A 20,570-nucleotide genomic window follows, 5' to 3' on the forward strand; every position below is an offset into this window, starting at 1 on the left:
ATAAAACTTGAAAAATACTTAACTCTTATCATTTATAATGAATAATTAAATAGGTTAGTTTAAATTCGGCGTAATTATTTGTAAATTAGAAGGTTCGCATCCTCGAAATGACTAAAAATGTAAATTTCGCACATTTTATTAATGTTTTACGGGGTCCATCACCACATGTTATCCAATAAGGGCTATAATTATATCGCGGACTTTCTATAACTACGTCTGACCTCGATTTTCCTAACGTGAAAGATTTATATCAATATAATATGGTTGAAAATGTATTTACGACGAGTTGTATCTTTAAAACCATTCAGGAGGAGAATTAAAATGCTAAGACTGGTTTACACGTGGTGGTGGTTTGAAATATCTAGAAACGTGAATAGACACGTTGCCGGCGATAAAGAAGAACCGATAAGAAATATGGAATCTTCTATCGATAAGATATGTTTCCACGTGGTAGGAAAATTTCCAGATAGTAAACCAGAACCTAAACTAGAACCATTTATCGATAACATATCTTTCCACGTGGCGGGGGTAAACTAGAACCGAAACTAGAACTGTTTATCAATATATTTCCACATGGCGGGGGTAAACCAGAACCGATAACCGATATCACTCACGCTATTTACAAACTTATCGATGTCTTCATCGAAACTAGAAATCTTATCGGGCTTATCGATGTCTTTATTGAGACTAGAAATCTTATCGGGCTTATCAAAGGTCTCCGGTTTATCATGTATAAAAGTTCCTGCACGTGGCGATAAGATCATTTTACGGCTAACCCAGCTCTCTCCAGCAACTAAAGTACCACAGCAGCGGAATTCAGCAACTATAGTCCCGCAGGAAACTCTACGTTATAATGTAAGTACACTCTCTGGAATCTAAATTTCTTAGTTTGTAATTATATACATATAGTGCATGACCATTGTAATTTAAATTACTTAAATTAATATATATTAAATTATGTACGACTAAAATTGTTCCTAAATCATCTTTAATGTAAGTATGATTTTTTTATGTTAAACCTGATATTTACGTATAACGTCTATTTCTTTCGATATTATACTTTGTTCTCTGAGTATACTATATACTAGATCTTTCTCTCTCAATATTATATTTTGTTCTCTGGGCATTTTATATACGATATCTTTCTCTCGATTTCAACAGGGATACACTCAAGGAAGAGATGGAGAAATTGGGATTCGGCACTGTACCCGTTAGTGGGGAATTGGAGTGCCCCTATTGCGAGAGCGAGTTAAAGGAGTCCCCCGATTACGGAAAACTTAACCACTATTGCATTTCACCCGAATGTAGAAGATTTCGGAGGGTCGTCCTTGTCCAGAGGAAAAGTATCCTGAGGATTCCAACCACCGCCGAGTCTCGGCACTTATTGGACGCCCGGAACCATTGCGCTGAATGCGGGCAGTATAAGCGCGTCATTAAAAGTATTTGTCCATGTCGGGAATGGGTAGAGGAAAACGAATGATGTATTTCAATTGTTTTGATTAAAAAAGAACATTTTGCACCGTCCTTAATGTGTATGCATACATTTTTTTTAAACTATTTTAAATCTGATGTTTTCATTGTTATTTACAAACATTCCATATCTACAGCTTAACACAGCACAGCCGCATTTATCACGATGTCAGAGATTAGGCGTATTTAAAAAACATTTATTCCTGACTTCTATTTCAAAGCCCAATAACCTAAATTTCTATAAGATGTTTTGGTGCAAACCCTAAGGCTTGACAATGAATTCCTAGAAGAGACGCCTTACTCTTAACCGAGATACATTAAAAACCTATAAATTTCTGATTTTACAATGTTTTTGTTTGGTGCGATGTAGACTATAGATAAATTCATCAACCCACTTTAAAGGTTTAGGAAAAACGAATGTTCAAGGTGGCAGGTGCAGGGTGTAAAACGGGTGATTTGAATGCTCAAGCTAAATAACACAAAATCGTTGAAACACCATACGTTTAACATTAATTTCCAGTTTTATATTATCGCAGTTTGGTTTCCAATTAATTTATGGGGATTTGTGTAAGAGACCACGTTGTCAATTGACTGAAATGCGATTGATTTAGTTCTTAAGAAACTTAAAAGCGATTGAAACTGACATGAAATGACTACAGCTCAATTAAGAGTATCAGCAAAACTATTAAAAACTACGTTCAAGCTTCTTTAAATGTATTTATGTTTAATGACTAGTGGTACGGTAAAAAAGTGTTGCTATCCTACTTAAATGTTGTTAAAACGATGTCAAATAAACAAATTTCAATAAAACGTGGAATGACTAACAATGCAGATGAAATTTTCGCTATTCATTCTACTTAAAATTTACCAATGTTTCACATATTCTTCTAAACAAAATGGAATATCAAACCATTAATGACTGATATGCCATAACTCTGGCACACTTGGGAGATACAGAACTTTATTCACAGTGTATTTGGGATAGAATAGGTTAGGTTTGGTTTTCAATGGGGTTAATTTTCCGAAAACCCAAGAAATGCCACTGCTCAGGGATAAAAAGGTCAAGTCTCTAAACCTCAAGGCTAAGGGGGGGCCGCCGCACGCGTGTTTTTGTTATTCGCCGGTGCGTGTTTTATTAGGCGGCCCCCCCTTAGCCTTGAGGTTTAGAGACTTGACCTTTTTATCCCTGAGCAGTGGCATTTCTTGGGTTTTCGGAAAATTAACCCCATTGAAAACCAAACCTAACCTATTCTATCCCAAATACACTGTGAATAAAGTTCTGTATCTCCCAAGTGTGCCAGAGTTAAGGCTCGTTTTCAATGAAAAGCAAATGCGCTTCAAGCTTTTGCTTCTGTGGGAAAAAAAATCGCGAATGATATCGCCGCGCTCGCGCGTGAGAGAAAACCAAAACGCGCAAACCTAGAGGTCGTTTTCAATCTAGCTTTAAAGCGCGCGGTACGGACGTCACGTGATAGTGGGAGGCGGGCCCTGATTAAATTAAAACAAATATGGCGGTCACTTCCAGGAGACGACGTTATTTAATTCAGAGGAAATTACTATTAATACAATTGTATTATGCAATTACCTTAAATGCCAAGAAAAAATATAAACGTAAGAGATGGTGGGTTCACCCTATTTGGAGGAAACGAAGTGTCGAAGGACATTATAATACTCTGGTATGTAAATATGTTTATTCCTGACATGAGCCGTGAAATATTTGTTAACAGTATTTACATGTTGAATTTCTTATTGTTTAAACTTAATTAGATGAGAACTATGAGAAAAACAGATGGAAAAAAGTTTTCAAATTTTACGAGAATGGAACCAAAATTATTTGATAAACTTTTGGAGTTGGTATCATCTCATCTGAAGAAGAATCCTCCTGGTCGAAAACCAATTACCCCAGGAGAAAGACTTGCGCTTACGTTGCGGTATTTCTTAATAATTTTAATTGACATTGTATCAATATATAGTGAAGTCCACCCATGTGATAATTTGATTTCAAAATTAGATATTTGGCTACTGGAGATGGATTCGATTCCATGGCATATGCCTTCCGCCTTGGAAAAACTACAACTCACAACATCATTAAAGAAACCTGTCAGGCCCTTTGGGATGTTCTCCAACCTTTGTATTTAGCAGTAAGAATTGTTTTGAATATAGAAATCCCTTTTCAAAATTATAATTATAATAAAATCTTTAGAAACCCACGGAAGATATTTGGAAGATGGCCGAAGCCGAGTTTCGCACACGATGGAATTATCCTACATGTTGCGGTGCCGTTGACGGCAAGCATGTAATGATTCAACAACCGTCAAACAGTGGAACCTTGTATTATAATTATAAAGTAAGCCTTTCAAGGTAGTGAAAAGTATATGTAGGCCTATAATCTAAATTTTGAATAATTATTGTGATTTTTTTGGTCAGAGTTTCAACTCCATAGTTTTGATGGCTGTCGTAGATGCTAAATACAGGTTCCTCGTTGTCGATGTTGGTGGATATGGGTCCCATTCTGATGGTGGCATATTTAAATCGTCCTCTTTTGGACAAGCTGTTGAGAATAACGAAGCTGGATTTCCACCGCCAGTCATCTTGCCAAATACCAACATAATTTCTCCTCACGTACTTGTCGGAGATGATGCATTCCAATTATTGCCCAATTTCATGAAACCCTATTCTCGAGATGGTCGTCTTTCAAATTCTCAAGTGATTTTCAACTATCGGTTAAGTAGAGCTAGGTATATATTATATTAATATTTAAATATTTTAGTCTTGCATTAAATATGTCCACATTTTCAGGAGGTGCAGTGAAAATGCATTTGGCATACTAGCTACATGTTGGAGGGTCTTCCGAAGACCCCTTCTTTTGAAACCAACAAATGTTGATAAGGTTATTCGAGCCTGTGTAGTTTTACACAATTTTTTGCTAATCGAAGAAGAAAAGTTGCAACAAAAACAGTATTGTCCAAATGACTTTGCCGATGTGGTTGATAAAACAGGAAAAATTGTTAAAGGCAAATGGCATGATAAACTGAGAGCTGACCCAGCGAAAGCATTTCAAATGCCAAAGGCTACATCAGCAAGAAATTACAGCAGGAAAGTGGCCGAGATTAGGAATAATTATGCGAAATATTTTGAAGGAGCAGGCAGCGTAGACTGGCAATGGGATTTGAAGGGTGTAAAAAAACCGACTGATGAATGAGATCATAAAATTTTATTAAAATATTTGCTAAACTTAATTGTTGTCTTCAATATATTTTATTATGATGTCAATTACATCTCTTTCACATCGGCGTCGTTTCCTGGGATCAACATCTCTCAATAAACTTGCCGCATAATCAGCGAATGCTGTTGCTGAATCATCAGGCTTATTCAATTGTCTGAAATTAAACATATCAATTATAAGATAAGATCAAATATATTAAATCAAAAGTCAAGAAAAACTAATTATTTTCTCAGAAATAGTTTCGGTTCATTCATAAAATTCAGTGAGAATGGCTTTCAAAATATAAGCATATTTTTAGAGATGAATGCATATACGTCAGTCGTCTCCAAAAGTGTTTTGTTTGAAAATTATGGAAAATGTGTTTCATAACTTTCTGCAGAATATTTGCTGATAATTATTTTAAATACTTACTTATTACATTCCGCCAAGGCTTCTAAAACTGAAGAAGGTGGAATGGAATGATATTCCTTCTTTTTTTTCGATTTTTCCGCAGCTCTGTCATACATCTGTTTCCTTTTGGCCACGCTAATTTTCTCACTGCTGACTTCTTCCGAACTCTTTGATTCCCCTGAGTTTATTTTTGACGATCCAGGGGTTGGGTTATTCAGGTCCTGAATCTCATTATCGTCTTCGTGATCCGAGATTTCCTCATTCACAGTGAATTCTTTACCCATGAATGAGCAAGTGAATGTCCCAGAATCTCCAACCTCAGCCTTGGGCAATGTCGAGGAAATTTCTTCCTCCGTACTCTTGGTCGAGCTATCTTCCACATTTAATTTGGCAGTGGAGAAATTGGAGATGGTGCTAACAATAATATACGATGGCACCAGCAAATATGGCGTCAATGAATCAGACATGGCGTCCACCACATTTTTTAGGACAATCTTCTTATGGCGCCCAGTTGACACCTGACATCCAGTTGACGCCTGACATCCAGTTGACGCCCGACACCCACTTGACGCCCGACACCCACTTGACGCCCGACACCCACTTGACGCCCGACACCCACTTGACGCCCGACACCCACTTGACGCCCGACACCCACTTGACGCCCGACACCCACTTGACGCCCGACACCCACTTGACGCCCGACACCCACTTGGCGCCTGACACCAAGATGGCCTCCTCACGCCAGATTTTTCGGCGTGGAAAAACCCGGGGAAAGCTTTAACCCCTTGACACCATGTTGACTTTGTTAATGGCTTGGAAATTTGTAGGAGAAATACCATGGCGTGGCTGGGTAAATGCGTGAAGAAGTTTAACTCGTTTAATAATAAACATTTTTAAATTCTGCGTTCTGTAGGCAGATGCTTACGTTAAATATTTTGAACGAAAAAGAGTATCTATGAAATGTGATTAATACAAAAAATTGAATTGACTTAATGTGTTTCTAATTTTTTTGGTTGGCTAATCTTTAATCTTATAACACCCATAAAATATTAATTTTATTAATTTTTTATATTAAAAACATAAAATTTCTCTTATCATAATATATTATTTTTTGAACTGATAAGGGAGATAAACTCTATTTCCAAAACTCTGTCTCACACTGCCAACAGTAGAGTGAACTCTCGATCTGATAAGAGAACCAATAATGATTTTGAAATGATAAAAGCATATCCCTCGATTTATCCATTCTTTCACATACATACCGAGGAAATGAACAAATATTTGATCTTCCTAAAAGTATGGATTAAAAGTAAATAGAAAAGACGGTAATTGTATCACCTAAACACAAACAAAGTCAAATTCAAACCATACTAAACAATGATAAAAGGGTAAAACTCATTTCCAAATCATCGGTAAATTTCCTCCGAGCGCGAGCGAGCAAAGGTTAAATTAATAAGTGCAAAAGTGAACTAATTTCAGAAATATGGCGGGTCGAATTTCGAACTACCCACGCTCAAGTCCATGCGTTTAATTCATTTCTAAAGTCAATATGATTAGAGCAAACTCTTCCTGTTCTATGTTTCACTCTTTCTGTTCTATGTTTCACTCTTTCTGTTCTATGTTTCACTCTTTCTGTTCTATGTTTCACTCTTTCTGTTCTATGTTTCACTCTCTGTTCTATTTTTCACTCTTTCTGTCCTATGTTTCACTCTTTCTGTCCTATGTTTCACTCTTTCTGTTCTATGTTTCACTCTTTCTGTTCTAGGTTTCACTCTTTCTGTTCTATGTTTCACTCTTTCTGTTCAATGTTTCACTCTTTCTGTTCTATGTTTCACTCTTTCTGTTCTATGTTTCACTCTTTCCGTTCAAAGTTTCACTCTTTCCGTTCAAAGTTTCACTCTTTCCGTTCAAAGTTTCACTCTTTCCGTTCAAAGTTTCACTCTTTCCGTTCTATGTTTCACTCTTTCCGTTCTATGTTTCACTCTTTACGTTCAAAGTTTCACTCTTTACGTTCAAAGTTTCACTCTTTCTGTTCTATGTTTCACTCTTTCTGTTCTATGTTTCACTCTTTCTGTTCTATGTTTCACTCTTTCTGTTCTATGTTACACTCTTTCTGTTCTATGTTTCACTCTTTCTGTTCTATGTTTCACTCTTTCTGTTCTATGTTACACTCTTTCTGTTCTGTTACACTCTTTCTGTTCTATGTTTCACTCTTTCTGTTCTATGTTTCACCCTTTCTGTTCTATGTTTCACTCTTTATGTTCTATGTTTCACTCTTTCTTTTCTAGGTTTCACTCTTTCTGTTCTATGTTTCACTCTTTCTGTTCTAGGTTTCACTCTTTCTGTTCTAGGTTTCACTCTTTCTGTTCTAGGTTTCGCTCTTTCTGTTCTAGGTTTCGCTCTTTCTGTTCTAGGTTTCGCTCTTTCTGTTCTATGTTTCGCTCCTCCTGTTCTATGTTTCGCTCTTCCTGTTCAAAGTTTCACTCTTCCTGTTCAAAGTTTCACTCTTTCTGTTCAAAGTTTCACTATTTCTGTTCAAAGTTTCACTATTTATGTTCAAAGTTTCACTCTTTCTGTTCAAATCTTCACCATTTATGATTAAAGTTTCACTATATCTGTTCAAAGTTTCACTATTTATGTTCAAAGTTTCACTATTTATGGTCAAAGTTTCACTCTTTCTGATCAAAGTTTCACTCCTTCTGTTCAAAGTTTCACTCCTTCTGTTCAAAGTTTCACTCTTTATGTTCAAAGTATCACTCTTTATGTTCAAAGTTTCACTCTTTATGTACAAAGTTACACTCTTTATGTTCAAAGTTACACTCTTTCTGTTCAAAGTTTCAGCATTTATGTTTAAAGTTTCACCATTTATGTTTAAAGTTCCACCATTTATGTTTAAAGTTTCACTATTTATGTTCAAATTTTCAATATTTATGTTCAATTTTTCCCTGTTTCTGTTTAGACATTTCTTATTTCTGCTGAAACGTTTTTTTATTACTGTTCAAACTTTTCTTATTTGTGCTGATACTTTTTTTATTACTTTTCAAACTTTTGTTGTTCCTGCTGAATCGTTTCAAACTTCTTATTTTGTTGCAAGCTTATTTATCCTTTTTCCTCAAGCTTTTCATGTTTCTGTTCTAATTTTTATTATTTCGGCGATTTAATTCCTTTTTCCGAAATTCTACATCGCTTTACTAATTTCTATGGTTTTGAAATCGAATTTCAATGTTCCATAACCAAAATTCCCATGTGATATAAATGTGATGAATACCTTATTACCTAATAATGTATGAATTCCTAGAATATAAACGTCTTACTCTTAATAGGAATACATAAATTTATGATTTTAAATTACTTTAGTATAGTGAGATTTGGAACTCGAGATAAACTCCTAATCCAACTGCAAAAGTTTATATGGAAAACAAATTTTCAAGGTGAAAGATACGTAGTTTAAAACGGATGATTTCAAAGTTCAGACTAAATAACAGAAAATCAATGAAACACCATCTCCTCATTAACATTAATTTATGTTTTGATATTATTGCAATTTGGTTTCTAATATGTTTATAGGTATTAACGTTACAGAAAACGTTTTCAAATGACAGAATTCCGATTAAGTTTTCTTCACAAGGAACTAAAAAAGTGGTTGAAAGTGACATGAAGTGTCTATAATTCATTTTAAAGTATCGGCAAAACACTAAAAATTGGTTAAAGTTTCGATAAGTGTTTAGTAAACGTTTCGTTATTCGACTTAAATATATCCGATATTGTTAATATATGACTATTATAAAACAGATAATGAAGTTGAATGACGAAAAAGAGGTCGAAAGTGTTGTTAATCTACTAAAATTCAGATGAAACTGATGTGAAATGAAAGCGAACTAATACGACTAAGAAAGTGGATCAAAGTTTTGTTAAACTACTAAAATGTGGTTCAAATCACATTCAAAGGAACTAAAAAGCAGTTGAACGTTCATGAAATGACAAAAGTACAATTGTAAGTAATGTGTTTAATATTTTTATAAATTTTACAAGGGTATAAATACTTCTCGCAGATCTCAACAGTGTGTGAAATTTGATCACACGCATGTTACCAGTAATTTACCCGGAAGAGGACTAATGAACTCTTAAATGATATTTCCTTCTTTGGACATGTTTTGACGAAGTCCACCGAGGTCAAATACCTTGGCGTGACCCTTGATGCCAAGCTTACTTGGAAATCCCAACTTGATCTTAGCATCAAGAAGGCCAAAATTCTATTCTGGCGTTTGAGAAGTTCAGTCAGCAAATCCTGGGGCTTAAGCTCTAGTGCCGTGAACTGGATTTATACTAGGATCATCAGGCCAGGGTTCGCCTTAAAACAGCCCAAGATGAGCTACGCAAGCTCCAAAGGCTTGCGTGCATCAGTATCACTGGGTCCATGAGGACTACCACCACAGCCTCTCTGGAGGTTCTTCTGAATATGGTTCCTCTCCACCTCTTTATTGAGGAGGAAGCTATTATGGGAGCCTGTAGGCTAAACAACCACGGCTGGTGGAAGCCCAAGCACTGGGACTTCGGTCACACTAAGCTTTTTATTGAGTACAGCAGCCTCGAGCCATCACTTGCGATGGTCTCAGATAAGTCTGTTGTATCATATCATTTTGACAAGCCCTTCAGCGTGCACTTTCCTAGTCGCGCTGATTGGGAGACCACCCCAGTCCTTGGAACTGGGGGGGAGACCGTCTGGTTCACGGACGGCTCAAAGACGAACTCTGGAGCTGGTGCCGGGGTCTACTGCTTGACCAAGAAGTTTGGCTTTTACGAGAGCCTCGGCAATTTTGCCAGTGTTTTTCAAGCGGAAATCATGGCCATTTGTTTATGCGTGGATTTCTGCATCAAGGACAATTACCGCGGACGGACGATTCAGATTTATTCGGATAGCCAGGCCGCCCTCATGGCACTGAATCAGGGCCTTGTTGACTCTAGATTAGTCCTCAGTTGTCTGGACTTGCTGGGTTCTCTGGCTGCCCGCAACAAGGTTCAATTGCTGTGGGTGCCAGGACACTGCGGTTACCTGGGCAATGAGAGCGCCGATATGTATGCCAAAAGGGGGGCTGAGGCGAAGTTCCTCGGACCTGAGCCTGCGGTCCCCATCCCCCATGGCATCATTCGCCAAAGGATTCACTACCGGATGTCTGCACTTCAACTGCAGCTCTGGCTTGACATGGATGGACAGAGACAAGCCAAGGAATTTATCCTTGGTCCCTCCATCACTAGGGCAAAGGAACTGCTTGCCCTTACCAAAAGTAAAATCAGGCTGGTTACCAGTCTCCTCACTGGACACTGCCGGCTGAATAGACACCTGCACTTACTGGGCATCGTCGATGACCCACTATGTAGGTTCTGCCGGGAGGCAGAGGAAACCTCCTCCCATATCCTCTGTAGCTGCGACTACCTCGCGGCCATGAGGTTTGAGCATTTTGATATGCATACTATGGAACCTCACCAGTTCTCTACTGTCTCGGCCAATCGGATTCTCCGATTCATCGAGGCGACAGGACTCTTCGCAGTCTAACCAGCTCGGGGCGCACAATATACCTTTGGTATCGGTGCTCGACGCGACGCGTCACCCCCTTCAACAATACAATACAATACCAGTAATTGGTCCATTAACGTAACAAATGTGGATGATTATCAAGGAATAAACCCATTTGATTTCAATCGTGATTTGATACTATCATAACCAAAACTTCGGTATATCACGACGTTTCGAGGAGACCTTTAGACACTTAATACTAGTCAAAACCTATTGGTGAGAAATTAACAATTGCTAAACTTGTTTGCAATATAAACCAAGATTTTGATCGCAGAATTTATCCCAGTCTGTTTATTTTAGCAGTAAGGATCTTCTCAAGACACACATTCTTATCAGTTTGATAAATGGAAATATCACCGGTGATAAATTATAAAGTGCAACGTCTAATAAATCCGCATCTCTTTTATCGGTATCATCGCCTTTTCGATCTTACGTTGAAATTTAAAAATATCATTTAACCACTTTGGAACAGAAAAACTCCAATGCAAAAACAGATGGACACGCGTAGGTTCAATAGAGAATGATGTACCACAGACATTGGATGGATGTGTCAAGGCTGCCAATCTCAAGACCGGGAGAGGGCCGCCTAATAAAACACGCACCGGGGAGAAAAAAAACGCGTGTGGCTGCCCTCACCCGGTCTTGAGATTGGCAGCCTTGACACATCCATCCAATGTCTGTGGTACATCATTCTCTATTGAACCTACGCGTGTCCATCTGTTTTTGCATTGGAGTTTTTCTGTTCCAAAGTGGTTAAATGATATTTTTAAATTTCAACGTAACTGGTAACATGCGTGTGATCAAATTTCACACACTGTTGAGATCTGCGAGAAGTATTTATACCCTTGTAAAATTTATAAAAATATTAAACACATTACTTACAATTGTACTTTTGTCATTTCATGAACGTTCAACTGCTTTTTAGTTCCTTTGAATGTGATTTGAACCACATTTTAGTAGTTTAACAAAACTTTGATCCACTTTCTTAGTCGTATTAGTTCGCTTTCATTTCACATCAGTTTCATCTGAATTTTAGTAGATTAACAACACTTTCGACCTCTTTTTCGTCATTCAACTTCATTATCTGTTTTATAATAGTCATATATTAACAATATCGGATATATTTAAGTCGAATAACGAAACGTTTACTAAACACTTATCGAAACTTTAACCAATTTTTAGTGTTTTGCCGATACATTAAAATGAATTATAGACACTTCATGTCACTTTCAACCACTTTTTTAGTTCCTTGTGAAGAAAACTTAATCGGAATTCTGTCATTTGAAAACGTTTTCTGTAACGTTAATACCTATAAACATATTAGAAACCAAATTGCAATCAGGGATGCCATATTGGGCTGGAAATCCGCCAATTGGGCTTCTTCTAAAAAATATTGGCTGGAAATAAACGGGTTGGCTGTTGGCTGGAAATTGGGCTTGTCGGGGTTTTTCTTTGGCTTTCTGTACTTAAAATATCGCCAATAGGCGAAGCCGCGAAGATCATTAAAATGCCCAAAAAAAAAAATTAAAAATGGTACTGTCAAACCATTTGTGTAGCCTATAATTCGTCAATTTATAGTTAAATAAAGTGGTTTCATTTTGTTTTACGTTTTAAAAACGGTGTCAGTATGTAATATGCATTGAAATTTCTAAAAGAAAAACTAATTCCAAATTTTCACGATAAATTTTTGGGCTGGATTGTTTAGATCTTAGGCAGTTTTTGGGCTTCTTTTCGAAATATAGATTGGCGGTTTTTTTGGGCTTGTTTCCAATTTGATTTTGGCGGGTTGAAGGTTTTCAATCTGGCATCCCTGATTGCAATAATATCAAAACATAAATTAATGTTAATGAGGAGATGGTGTTTCATTGATTTTCTGTTATTTAGTCTGAACTTTGAAATCATCCGTTTTAAACTACGTATCTTTCACCTTGAAAATTTGTTTTCCATATAAACTTTTGCAGTTGGATTAGGAGTTTATCTCGAGTTCCAAATCTCACTATACTAAAGTAATTTAAAATCATAAATTTATGTATTCCTATTAAGAGTAAGACGTTTATATTCTAGGAATTCATACATTATTAGGTAATAAGGTATTCATCACATTTATATCACATGGGAATTTTGGTTATGGAACATTGAAATTCGATTTCAAAACCATAGAAATTAGTAAAGCGATGTAGAATTTCGGAAAAAGGAATTAAATCGCCGAAATAATAAAAATTAGAACAGAAACATGAAAAGCTTGAGGAAAAAGGATAAATAAGCTTGCAACAAAATAAGAAGTTTGAAACGATTCAGCAGGAACAACAAAAGTTTGAAAAGTAATAAAAAAAGTATCAGCACAAATAAGAAAAGTTTGAACAGTAATAAAAAACGTTTCAGCAGAAATAAGAAATGTCTAAACAGAAACAGGGAAAATTTGAACATAAATAGTGAAACTTTAAACATAAATGGTGAAACTTTAAACATAAATGGTGGAACTTTAAACATAAATGCTGAAACTTTGAACAGAGAGAGTGTAACTTTGAACAAAAATAGTGTAACTTTGTACATAAAGAGTGAAACTTTGAACAAAAAAAGAGTGAAACTTTGAATATAAAGAGTGAAACTTTGATCAGAAAGAATGAAACCTTGAACATAAATAGTGAAACTTTGAGCAGAAATAGTGAAACTTTAAACATAAAGGGTGAAGCTTAAAACATAAATGGTGAAACTTTAAACATAAATGCTGAAACTTTGAACAGAGAGAGTGTAACTTTGAACAGAAATAGTGTAACTTTGTAAATAAAGAGTGAAACTTTGAACAAAAAAGAGTGAAACTTTGAACATAAAGAGTGAAACTTTGTACAGAAATAGTGAAACTTTAAACATAAAGGGTGAAACTTTAAACATAAATGGTGAAACTTTAAACATAAATGGTGATACTTTAATCATAAATGGTGAAGATTTGAACAGAAAGAGTGAAACTTTGAACAGAAAGAGTGAAACTTTGAACAGAAAGAGTGAAAAATAGAACAGAAAGAGTGAAACATAGACCAGAACGAGTGAAACATAGGACAGAACGAGTGAAACATAGGACAGAAAGAGTGAAACATAGAACAGAAAGAGTGAAACCTAGAACAGAAAGAGTGAAACCTAGAACAGAAAGATTGAAACATAGAACAGAAAGAGTGAAGCATAGGACAGAAAGAGTGAAACATAGAACAGAAAGTGTGAAACCTAGAACAGAAAGAGTGAAACCTAGAACAGAAAGAGTGAAACCTAGAACAGAAAGAGTGAAACCTAGAACAGAAAGAGTGAAACATAGAACAGAAAGAGTGAAACCTAGAACAGAAAGAGTGAAACATAGAACAGAAAGAGTGAAACATAGAACAGAAAGAGTGAAGCATAGAACAGAAAGAGTGAAGCATAGGACAGAAAGAGTGAAGCATAGGACAGAAAGAGTGAAACATAGAACAGAAAGAGTGTAACATAGAACAGAAAGAGTGAAACATAGAACAGAAAGAGTGAAACATAGAACAGAAAGAGTGAAACATAGAACAGAAAGAGTGAAACATAGGACAGAAAGAATGAAACATAGAACAGAAAGAGTAAAACATAGAATAGAAAGAGTGAAACATAGAACAGAAAGAGTGAAACAGAACAGTAAGAGTGAAACATAGAACAGAAAGAGTGAAACATAGAACAGAATGAGTGAAACATAGAACAGAAAGATGAAATTAGTTCACTTTTGCACTTATTAATTTAACCTTTGCTCGCTCGCGCTCGGAGGAAATTTACCGATGATTTGGAAATGAGTTTTACCCTTTTATCATTGTTTAGTATGGTTTGAATTTGACTTTGTTTGTGTTTAGGTGATACAATTACCGTCTTTTCTATTTACTTTTAATCCATACTTTTAGGAAGATCAAATATTTGTTCATTTCCTCGGTATGTATGTGAAAGAATGGATAAATCGAGGGATATGCTTTTATCATTTCAAAATCATTATTGGTTCTCTTATCAGATCGAGAGTTCACTCTACTGTTGGCAGTGTGAGACATAGTTTTGGAAATAGAGTTTATCTCCCTTATCAGTTCAAAAAATAATATATTATGATAAGAGAAATTTTATGTTTTTAATATAAAAAATTAATAAAATTAATATTTTATGGGTGTTATAAGATTAAAGATTAGCCAACCAAAAAAATTAGAAACACATTAAGTCAATTCAATTTTTTGTATTAATCATTACAGTTTAAGATGTTCCCATTAAGAGGGGGCGCCTGATTCGCTGACGTCATAGGAAGACTGTGGCGCGTCATGTACGTTTCACTGACGTCACAACAATATTGGGGGAAAAATGTGATGCCGTGTTTGATTCATTGACGCCAACTCGAAAATTCGCGCCAAGTTTCAATCTAGTTTGTTTATTTACAAGTTTCCTAGCATAAACAAAAAATGCAATCCGAACTATCATCCCATGTCGACACTAACCGCTTTCTACAAGCGCTTATCATGATTTCTAATTATTGACATAAGCCGTTTATTTACCATCCGAGTTTCTCTATTCCCGTTCACCGACCTCTTTATTTACATTTCCTATCCTTGAAATAGGTCTATCAATAAAGAGAAATTGGTTTAAGTTGAAATAATTTCTAAAGTTTATATTTAGAAGTATTAAGTTGAAATAGTATTAAATTTGAATATAAATAGTATTAAATTTGAAATATGCTTATATTAAGGTTAATGAAAAAGTATTAAATTTGAAATATGCTTATATTAAGGTTAATGAAAAAGTATTAAATTCGAATATTTATTATTTAAATTCAATGTATTACACGAATTTTTTAGAGATGTGTACACTTGAACATAAATACAGTGTTAGTTACGATATCGGTTCTACCGTCATATACGTTTGAACCAATATATCCGAAAGGTGATATGACGCATAAGCCTAACATTGACGCCATGATTGATTCACTGACGCCAGACACGTCATGTGCGTTTCACTGACGTCATAGCAGGATTATGAGAAAAATGTTTGATTCACTGTTGCCATAAGAAGAAAAAATGCTGTGGGCGCCATGTTTGATTCATTGACGCCATATTTACTGGTGGCAGATCATGTGGCAGATCTACCACATGACGCCATGACCCCAATTCGGTACTTCTCTACTACTTAGGTTGTTTGTAAAATACTTAAAATACTTGAAGTAATTAAAACCAATCAGTTAAAATCGTGAAGTAAAATCCGAAACTAAAACTTTCCGAATCTAAAATTGGGACTGCCGAGGCTTAAATCACGGAGCGACTGTACGGTGCGACTGTACTAAAACTAAAGAACGTATAGTTTATTTCTGAGAGACTAAATCCTGAATTGTAACTGATTTATATAATACTTCGAGAGAAGTGTACCGCAAAGCGGAGTAATTGTAACGTGATTCTTCCCAACATCATTTTACATTTGGAGTGCACAAGGTTACTCAACCGAATCTTAGCGCTGAACTTTTGCCAAGGCACATGCGCTTGTGGATTTTTGTCCCACGTCAAGGCAATCAAGGTTTGTGGGTTAATTCCCGGGGATTTAGTACCAAACAGTTATAGAATTTACCTCACGGTGCGATGCCCATCTGAAGTTTGATGAGCAGGAAAGCAAACAAAAATTGGTGAGCCAGGGAAGAATCATGATACATAACTAAAGTGTTAAGAGGATGCATAGTGTCATCCTTCTTCTATTATACCCTTCTTCTTTTAACCATAACTCTGGTTTCAGATATTTTCATGTTTGAGTGCTAGAACACGGCTTTATTCTTGTGCTTTACTATATTGTCACTTGGTGTCGTTGCTGAGGGTGTTACACGTCCGTTTTCAACCTCTTTCACCAGCCAAACAAGATCGGTAAATTTGTGCCTAATGAAATGTCATCTGATTCAAGTAAGTTAATATTTTTTCGAATATCTATAACAAACACATTTTATATAACATATAGTAACACAAGTTGTTAGTAGCTAATAACTGGTTATTTACTTGGTAAACTACCCGTTTTTTATCAATGTCATAAATACTTGGGCATAGGAAAATAACATATAGAGGTGGCGGTTTCGCACCCCTTTTATCTGTAGTGTCAAAACCTCTAAGAGCGTAAGAGCGCCAAATTTGGAAGCAAGTGCTGCAGTATAAAAATGATTATTACGTTTCATGCTTATAAGGAGCTACGTATTATTTTCTTATGATTTGGGATATACTAAAAAAGTGCTAGTGGTCAGAACAGTATCTTAACGTTGAAATGGATGAAACTTTTTCTGCATTTTTCTTATTTTGTGAAAAACTCGAAGCTTTCTGAAGAATTTCAGAGAAAGAACTGATTGATGTATATATCGGGTTTTTGGGTCGGGTCGTTTTGATATTCGAGATTCTGCAGTATGAAGGGTACAATTTTTTGCATAATGACTACTTCGACGAACATGACTGTTAACCCAATGACGACATGGATTCCGAAAGCGAGTGACAAGCTTTCCATGTTAGACGTCAAATTCTTCACAACTTGATCTTTGTTAATCTCGTAGTTGTTGCAGTGTTTCTTGTACTTCATTTCGTTCGCGCGGTAAAAGTGTCCAGTTTCCAAGTACATTTCGAGTCTGTTTCAAGAAAGGGGTATTTCAATTAGTTAAATGTCGTATAACCTTCTAACCGTCAACCTTTCTTGACATGTTATTACCACAAAATAATAATATCAAACACTTGGACATAAAAAAGAAAGAAGTATGGCTAACCCGAAAACCATGCACTCAGAATGAAAACATATCATAGCCAACTTGAAACCCCGAAACCCGAGAAGGACAGGTGATACCAAGGAGGATGTATAAGAGTGGAGACTCGTTCTTTAAAAGGGGGAGGCAGATACCACATACAGTTGGTGCTCAACTTCGACGGGCAAGCCGTTGGTAAGGGCCCCCTTTGTTGAAAACGAGTTATATTCAAAATTATTAGGAAACTCATGAGGCTAGAGCAAGAAGGCTTGAGCGCATGCGCGAGAGCGCGTGCTTTCTTGCCGTGAGGGGGTTGCGGTAATCATGGTAACCGGGGAACGGCACAGTACCGTTTTAGGAACGGGGTTCTACGTGAAGTTTGTCTGACCCCTTTCTTGGTGAAACCTGCTTGGGGTGGCCTGATTCTCTTGGGTGGAATTATTGGCTTCCGCTAGTTCCGACTGGCGTTTGCACGGAACAAGTGGTACAAACCCACCCCTTTCGGTACTAATGTTTTATCGTTTCGAAAGAGGAACAGTTTTCTTACAATCTTTAGAACGAAAATCTCGCAGGCAATCGAGGATAGGTTATTTATTCAATTGAGTGATCTAGTTTTTAAACGGAAAGCGGTTATAGTGAGACAGATAGCAGGGAAACAGATAGCATTCAGACATAGGTACTTCAAGTTAATAACCTTCTGACGTTACCCGTGGTGTGTTACCAAGTCGAATAAAATTCGAAAAATTAGGGAGAGGGAAATTGTCGCTCCCTCGATACTTCCAAAATCGTAACGCAGTGAAAACAACCACCTCATAATGAAACCACGATAAAAGCTTTGTCCACACTGAACTCGCGCTCGCGTGTTCGCGCCTTCGTATATTAGCATCTTCGCTACAGATCACGAAAAACATTTGCACTTCTGTTCAGATACACGCAAAAATTTTCCTTTTCCCATTCTGAGAACCAAAAACGTTTGAGCAATCATTGCACCATCAGGCCTTCTCCATCGACGTTGTCCAAAGAGAAAAACCAAACTAATCGCCTCAGCCTTGCTCTCGTCTGTGATTGGTGCTTTTCTCGCGAAGGCGCGAAATTCTTGGCATAGTCGCAAGAAATTTGTATCTTCGCGAGGTGAGGACGCAATGTAGCGAAAACCCAATGTGGAGAGTAGCGCGATCTTGCTAACAAGCAAAGCGAAAATGCGAACTCGCAAAATGTGTCAGTCTAGACAGGACTAAAAAGGAAACGTCTTTGCGTTGAGATTAGTTTAGAAACGAACGGTGCTATCATCCTCAATTAAATTTCATACGTAATCAAATACATTTTCTCCCATAAATTTTGACATAAAACTTTGCAACTTGTTCAAAGAAAGTAGGCTCTAAGTTTTCGAACGTGTAAACCACTCAACACTGTGAATTTTTGAATATTTTTCCCATTACCTTTGAGAAATTATTTCCTTCGCTTGGGCAGAGGCATTTTTTTCTAATGAGGAACGATTTGAAGGTGGTGTGGAATATTTCTTGTCCGAAGTATACGTGTTCAGGTTGTTTGTAATAAGTGCAGAAATGATATAGAGACGGAAACCAAGAAATGAAAGCCACATTTTCGCTCGGTTTGAACATGTCCTTTTCATCCTACTTCAATTCTTTTCTTTTCTTGTCAACCCCTCTTTTCACGTAATCTTTGTAGAAATCCGAATAATATTTCTGAATTAGCACATTTCATAACAAAATGAATTACAAAGACGATTGTAAAGCTACCTTCTATAAAATAAACAGGCGTTTTTAAAAACAGTATGTTATGAGCTAGTTTGTTCATATTATTTTCTTTATGACGAAATCTAAATCTATATAAATCAAAGTCCTGACTGACTGACTGATAATCAACGCCCAGCCCAAACCGCTTGCCCTAGAAGGCTGAAAATTTGCAGGAACGTTACTCATGAGTAGTAGGCGCCTACAAAGAAAGATTTTTCCAATCCACCGCCATCTTAAAAATGGCGCCCAGAAATGTAAAAACATTTCTCTATGCAACAAAGTCCGAGCGTTTCAACCGATTTCGCAAATATTTAGTGCACTGGTTCTCTTTAACCTATAGACGGGATGAATGGTCTTTTGGGTTCGATTTGTTGTCATCTTTTTAAATGGCAGCCAAAAACTTAAAACCCCTTTTTTAATGTCCGCGTGAAAAGTAATAAAAAATGTCCCGTCGGGCTGACGCGCAACTCCGAGTGCCTTCGCTCCTTGGGTGCTACAAAAATAATAGTCATAAGTAAAATCTACCCATTCGATTGATGGAAGTTCTTGTTACACGCGAGCGACGCCGCGGGTAACAGCTAGTTGATTTATAAATGGTGATCGTGTTATCCCATTTTGAAAATAAACGAAATAAACGCAATTTCAGATTTGCAATTTTGTGATATCATAGGTTTTACTTACCTTCAAATGTCGAACGATGTAAAACTGATTTTTTACAATGATAGTGAGACCATGCTGATCTTTCGCATTAAATAAGTCGTCGAGAGTGCGCAGGTTAGAAGAAGATAAGAAAACATGTTGAGATGCCATGATGGCTTTTAATATTCCCATGTCAAATGCGGTTGCGATGGCCAGAAAAGTCACGAATTTCAATATAATACCACCTTGCCATAAAACGATAGTATTAAGATTTTTTTGAAAAAATAGTAATATCGTGATAGTCCTACTAAGCTGCCTGAAAAGCTCTTCGTTGAGGCAGGTATAGATTTAATTTTTAGAAGTAGGAATGGAGAACGGTTAGTACATATTTCAGTCCGACTCATAGCCCAGTATAGAGCCCCTCCCTACAACTCGTAACGAAACGTTTAAATTATCTTATTGGCTCATTTAAACTTCGTTTTGATGACGTTGCTGATGGTGACGGCGAAAAATATGTAGTTTCATTTTTACCTCTGTCGCTATGACCCGCCTCTTCTTACATACCCCTCCGTCCCTTGGAAGGGGGTCCTGGACTTTGACGCGCGCCCAGATTACTCTGTTCTCCATTCCTACTTCTAAAATTAAATCTATCCCTGGTTGAGGTGTTGGAACTTTGGAGCTTTAGAAATAAATTTATAAATAGCGTGCTTGACGTAGATTTTAACATGGATATGCGTAAATACTGATAGGAATACATATTTTCATTGAGAAACTTCGCCTGCT

General features: G+C 36.6%; 1 protein-coding gene across 1 annotated transcript; it reads right to left on the reverse strand.

Moving 5' to 3' along the window:
* Nucleotides 1-4,669: 4,669 nt before the first annotated feature.
* On the reverse strand, nt 4,670-5,553 carry LOC149653632 (uncharacterized). Its single transcript, XM_089847017.1, has 2 exons — nt 5,108-5,553; nt 4,670-4,850 (listed from the first exon to the last, which is right to left on the reverse strand). The coding sequence occupies exons 1-2, from the start codon at nt 5,551-5,553 to the stop codon at nt 4,706-4,708; spliced, it is 591 nt and encodes a 196-aa protein (XP_089703143.1). The 3' UTR covers nt 4,670-4,705.
* Between the last annotated feature and the right edge of the window lie 15,017 nt (nt 5,554-20,570).

Source organism: Phalangium opilio, unplaced genomic scaffold (assembly GCF_054372755.1).
Source record: "Phalangium opilio isolate 3A_F unplaced genomic scaffold, DU_Popi_V2 ptg000082l_1, whole genome shotgun sequence".
Lineage (NCBI taxonomy): Eukaryota > Metazoa > Arthropoda > Arachnida > Opiliones > Phalangiidae > Phalangium > Phalangium opilio.